General features: G+C 41.7%; 1 protein-coding gene across 1 annotated transcript in view; it reads right to left on the minus strand.

Moving 5' to 3' along the window:
• The window catches only part of LOC147747508 (calcium-activated chloride channel regulator 1-like), an 820,724-nt gene extending 815,454 nt beyond the window's left edge, over nt 1-5,270 (minus strand). Inside the window, exon 1 of the mRNA XM_086953977.1 lies at nt 5,092-5,270. Coding sequence (XP_086810103.1) covers nt 5,092-5,253 — 162 coding nt within the window. The 5' untranslated portion in view covers nt 5,254-5,270. The remainder of the gene's footprint in view (nt 1-5,091) is intronic.
• Between the last annotated feature and the right edge of the window lie 1,289 nt (nt 5,271-6,559).

A 6,559-nucleotide genomic window follows, 5' to 3' on the forward strand; every position in this document is an offset into this window, starting at 1 on the left:
CAATTACTGATGTAGCGAGGATTGTAAGGGGAGGTCCGGAACACGGGGTGCCGGTATGGCCCTGGAGTAGTGGTTCCATTGGGGATCAAACTCAAGTTACGACTCATGGGGCAGCAAATAACTCTAATGAAGAAATGCGCATAGCAAGTCTGCAACCCCAGCATGTAAGATTAAATATAGGGGGGCCCTCCCTCAACCGAGCGCAGCACCCAAAGGCACGGGGGCCCGCAACCGTTCCTTGTTCGGATGGCCAGAATTTGCATATCCCGAAGAGGTCACCTAGGGTATTAACCGTTGCTCCGACAGGCTCTAGTGAGGGACCGAGCACTATCAACAACGTGCCCACTAAGCCTGCGTGAGGCATCTTAGATTTGCCACTGGCAGCTTGTCCTCTGGTCGTGGTCTTGGCCGGTGTTCCCCGCTGAGACCCGATCAACCAGAATCCTGGACCCAACTAAGAAATAAAACTGTGGACTGATTATATACATTTAAAGGTTTCAGGGTGGCCTCGAGCAATAATTTTTTGATGGTGCGCAGAGTTGCATGGGTGGGGCGGTCGCAAAAATACATAGGGGGATTGTGTCATTCTAAATTTTCGAAGCCCCGTAGTTGCTCACATGATCCTCAAAACTCATGACCACTACCCACTCTCTGCCACTTCTATTGTTGCCCTTCCTCTGGGCTATTTTTACAGGCCCCCAGTGAGAACCCAGAAGGAGTATGCCCCTTATATCCCTGTCTTAAATAGATTTGAGGGCTTATCTAATTTATATCAAGAAGGCTGACTACCAGCAAATCAATTAGCTTCAGTTGACCCATTAGTTAAGGGAGACACTGTAGAGGAAGAAATTCCTCTTCCTATGATTAACACGCTACCTCCTATTACACCTCCTATTGAAGAGCCCAATCCCTTCACTCAGGGATCCACCAAATCTAATTCCACTCTGCAACTATCTTGTGTTCCTGGATTACAAAGCCTATCATGGAACATAGCAGGTCTTCGATCCAAAAGGGGGGACATTAATTGGGAACTTTTCCTTGTTAGTTATCACATTATCACCCTGCAGGAAACATGGGACTCGAAAGAATCCTACTATGTGGATGGGTACTTGTCATTTTCGAAATATGCTGTCCCATCTAGAATGATCTAGTGGGGGACTTTTCCTGTTAATTAGTCTAAAATTACAGTATAGGGCAAAGTTAATTAATACGTGCTCACCTTACATTCTAGCAGTTGAACTAACAGAAAAATTTACAGAGCTTTTTAGTGGTCAATTTTTATAATTCTTTTACGAGAAGTGATAATCTGGAGCATTTAAGACTTCTCGCTGCCTTTTTGGATGACTACCGGGCTAAGGTTGATATGTCCTACCATTTTATTAATCCTTGGATATTTTAACATTCATGTTTGTCCTACTAATTACATGACAAGACTAGAAGAGGAGTAAGGCCCGCAGGGACTAACACATTTTGAACATACAAACTCTGGGTCTTTTCTAGAGAGCTTTTTATCGGCCCATAATCTGATCTGCCCTGCGCATTCGGATGTTTCAGCTCCCATTTTCACATATATGGGCCAAGGTGTCCCAAGTATCATTGATTACATTCTAGTCTCATGATTATTGATGGACCCACTAGGCAATTTTTGTGTAACCCATAGTTGCCTGAGTGACCACAACCCTTTGACTCTGGTCATTAACATCTCTGTTACTGAGAAGGTCAAACCCCTGGTTCACATAAGCAATTCCATATTGCTCCAAAAGACCAAGCTCGCAGGCTAAAATGGGAGTTAATCACCCCAGATAGTTTCCTCGAAAACCTACATAATGACTGTGTAGAGGAGTTCGGAATTTGTATGGACCATGACTCTGACCCAGTAATAATCCTAGGCGCATTTGACTGCATTACCAGGCAGGTAGCGGCCAATTTGACAGTCTCTTGCAAATTAAGGCCCAAAAAACATAAAAAATGGTTTGACCAAGCCTGTGTTAGTGCGCACAGGGTGCTCTTGGAGAAGCCTAATGTGAAAGCAAGGGACCCTGACAGGGTTAAGCAAACCAGGAGGGCTTATAAAACTGCAGTGCAAACAAGCAAGTTGCAGTTAAGAGAGATGGTATGGGATGAACTTAGCCAAGCAAGTGTTTTGGCTAATAGCACTAGATTTTGTACCGTGGTAAATAGCCTCACTTTTGATGAATCCAGTAACTGTTAGTGATTGTCTTATCTCTCCAGAGAGGTGGGCTCAGAATTTTGGGGGCGTATACAGGGACTTGAGTTAGGGAACTATTAGTTGGCCAGGAGACACAGGCTGTGTTTCAAATGCCCTGTCCTTTACATTGGACGAATTCACTGAGGCAATCATGTCAACATCAAGGGGGAAGGCACCAGGCCCTGATGGGGGACCGGCTGACCTTTACAGGGCAGATCCTATTTTTTGGGCTAAAATCTTAACTTTTGTTTTTAATGCTGCAACCCGGGTCGGCTTTACCCCCACCGAAGGCTGTAATCATCCGGATATTTAAAAAGAGCTCAAGAGACGATCCTGCCTGTTATAGACCGATCTCACTCTTGGATTCCGCAGCCAAAATAATGGGGAAAGTTGTTCTTGCCCGCTTAACAGATTGGCTAGATAAAAATAGCATCATCTCTGATCTTCAATATGGATTTAGACAGGGAAAAGACAGAACGGGACAATGCCTTAATCTACATTTAGTAATAGGGAAGTACATAGTCGCAAAGCATGGGGATCTCAATGTGACTTTTATGGACCTAACCACAGATTTTGACCTTGTAAATAGATCAAAACTTTGGGCGTCCCTTCATAGCATCGGTATTGAGGCAGATTTGATCTCTTTTTTGGCGGCCATTCAGGAAAACACCACAGTCACTGTCCACTATAATGAGAATGGCGGCTTAACTGAAGCATGGGCTGTCAAAAGAGGGGTGCGACAGGGGTGCATTTTAGCTCCCCTATTGTTTACACTCTTTATCAATAAACTTGGAGACGCCCTGTCTTCCTCTTGCAAAGATGTTTCAAAAGTTGGTTCAAAATTGATCCCTGCTTTACTCTATGCCGATGATGCGGTTCTGATGGCAAGGACGTCGTGAGGGCTGCAATCTCTTTTAGATTGTTTTATTGATTTTATGGACTCTCTAGACTTAATCAATAATCTTAAGAAGTCACACTCAATGTCTATTGGTACAGCTAGAGCAAGGAAGGCTACATTTTATTGAAAGGGGATGGAACTTATAAAAGTCCCTGCCTTCCCTTATTCAGGTGCTCTTTTTGATGAAAGACGCTTGTGGTTTACGCAGCGTATTCACAAAAAGAACACCCTAGCTAGAGCCTCTGGGGCTATCTTAGAGTTTTCTAGAAGAATTGGCTCCAAACCGCTCCTGGCCCTCATGAAGATCTATAATGCCAAGTGCCTCTCTATGGTAAGCTACGGGGTTGATGTTAGGGGATATATAGAAACTGGGGAAATCCAGGCAGTTGAAAATAATTTCTTTCGTAGGCTGCTGTCGGTACCGGCCTCCACCCCAATTTTCAATATTCATGAGGACCTTGGTGCTGGTTTTATCTCGGATCAGATTGCGGTTGCCCCTTTATTATGCTGGCTGAGAATTTGAGCAAACCCGCCCCCCATTCTCAATCAATTGATCATCCAAGGTTGCATTTCCTTGGACAAAGGTTTAGACATACCTTGGGTCCGTTATATTAAGACCCAAATGAAATCTCTTGTTTGTCCTGACTTATTCCTAAGCCATAGAGCTCTTGGTAAGTCGGCTATTAGAGGACTAAAGCAGCAGTTCTTGGTAAGATCGATGTCTATAAGGGAGGAAAGGGAATTAGTTAAACTTACTGTGAGGAGTTTTGTTATGCTGAGTCTAGGTAACTAGTTGCAACCATATCTAACATATATAATTAACCTTATCATTTATTTGCTTTAATCAGATTTAAGCACAATATGGTGCCCTGGCTACTAGTCTTTCCAAAAGGGTTTTTAAAATGAAGGGACGTTGGGCCCCTGTCCCTAGGACAACTTCTCGGAACAGAACACCCTACACATAATATTTTTCTACAAATTGTATGTCTCGTTATGCATGACATTTATCATTCCACTCTTAAGATGGCGTAATTTTGAGCAAGTTAGGCCAGCATTGGCCTATTAGTAAATAATGGCATCCCCAGTAGTCTGTTTTGGGGTCGCAAGTTACATTATTAGAGCAATCCGGTGTAGGAATAGACTCGCTGTACCATAGCGTGGACTTTGCTAATTTTTAATCTGCTTTTGTCAAAACTGTTGTAAATAGTGGACATTTGATTAGGACAATCTTTCAATATATTTATTTAAATATCAAGGAATGTTTTGTCTGGTAGTAATGCCTAAATGTTTGATGTCTCATGGGGAATCTGTTAAAGGGGTGAGAATTGGAATGAATTTTTGTATAAATGTAAACTGTTTTAATGTCTTATGCTCTGTGATGTGCACTTTGATGGTTTTAAACTTTAACCGAATAAAGTAACGATTTGATTTGATTTGATGATTGAATAAGGCAAAATGGGGGAGTTTAAGACCCCCAGTGGTTTTGTGGACTCACGTGATGGCTCACGGAAAGTATCCCCTGCCTATCGCCGTATAAGAGGACAACATTTTTTTATTAGACGACTATGATTAATACCTCCATTTCTTTAAGTATCTAAGCAAACGCTTCGTGATATGAATCTCGCACTGAGGGAAAGATCACATATAGATGACATTTACACTAACTGGGGACAACATATAAGCATACATTGACCCTCACACACGCAAGCCTTTAGGAATCGCACACAAATATTGGCTGTGTAAATGAAGGATGCGCACAGTTGAATGCCTCCCATTCCCATAAACCTGCCCTCCCTGAGACATGATATGGTGATTAAGGATTTTTGTGTTTGGCTACATGATTTATTTTTTAATACAAACTGTTAAGAACTTATTTCACAAATGGTACAATGGAGAGATTAGATGTGCATGCCATTGTGTGTGCATCAAGCATTATGTTGACACAAATAACAAAATGACCTCGATAAAAAATACATGTTCCTACCTTTATGTTGTCAATAATCTTCTGATCTTCAGGTATGCTTGGATTAATTGCAATGACAAGATTTTCATAGCCATTGTTTTTCAGCTCCACCATGGAGCATGTGGCTATGCAGAACACATGAGTGGCCAAAAGAACTGCGGTGCACCAGGGCGGAAAGGACATCTTAAGCTTCTCTTGCAGTGCAATGAAAACTGATACTACGATCTGTACTGAAACGGTATTTATACTATAATTCTCTTATACTTCCTGGTTAGACATTGGCTGAACTATGCAGTAAATTCCAAAATCGTCTCCATGGCAAATGCCTGCAACTGGAATGCAGGTCTTCAAGTATACCTTTGCGGGTAGGTGGAAGCCAGAAAAACAATGTACTTCCTGGTAGTACTTTGGATGAACAATGAAGTAAATTCCAAAATCATCCCCATGACAATTGCCTGCAACTGTACTGCAGGTCTTCAAGGAAGTATTTTTTACAGGTGGCTTCACCCTACCGATAAAGGTATACTTGATGTCTAATTTTAGGTTTGTGACTTCATATAACTATTATGGTAAGGACTTACAGTATCCATTATTTGAATAGGTAACTAACGTTTTGAAACAATTCCTAAAAAGTGGACGGTTTACAGTGAATAGAAAAAAATGCAGCCAAATATTAGACTTAAAGATAAATGGCTTAATATTGACAGAAAGGTGCGTTTTCACAGCATCTTAGAAAGTATGAATAGAGAAAATCTCAATAGACATGTCACGTCTTCAGCATTTGCTGTTCCACGAAGAAGTTCTCAAATGTAATAATGGTTGGAATAATGAGGCTGGGAGTCATCTAAAATTGGACGTTGTGTCTTGGGGGTAAGTGAAAGGGCTGTGGTTTACAGCTGGACTCAATGACAATATTCGCTTATTTTAATATGCTTCACAATAGCCTTTTTCTTTCTCTGAAGTACAATGTTCTTTTCACATCTCATCTCCAGGCCTATTGTGGACACTACCAGAAACCTTCTAATACTTACTATTGGTTTTCATTCAGTTCAATGCTTTCCATTAGTTGACTTTCTTGCCAACATCATTTCCCTTCTTCTTTCAATTTCTTTCCTTCTTATTTTTGTCCAATGCCTGGATCATACGTTTTTAACATTCAGGGAACAACTTTTTTATATTTTCTTCCAGCACTTCATGGGCAAGGATGTGTTTTCTTGCTCTGGCCCCTGTGTTCTGTTTAGCCCCTGAAATACCATCACCTGCATGCTCCACTTACTTTCCAGTTCCCCAAAACACATAATTTACTGGCTTCTTATCCCCCAATTTCCCATTGCCACCCAATTAGCTATCACTTCAACCCCCGCCCATGTCTCCCTTTCACTCCTGCACATCTCTGACTTGGTCTTTCTTTTTTACAATGTCTTATCTTTTAGCCACATTTGAGCTTTTTAGGTCTCGGGCTAGGCATCACATGAGCTGTCTTCTTGAG

Source organism: Lissotriton vulgaris, chromosome 1_1 (genome assembly GCF_964263255.1).
Source record: "Lissotriton vulgaris chromosome 1_1, aLisVul1.2, whole genome shotgun sequence".
Taxonomy (NCBI): Eukaryota; Metazoa; Chordata; class Amphibia; order Caudata; family Salamandridae; genus Lissotriton; species Lissotriton vulgaris.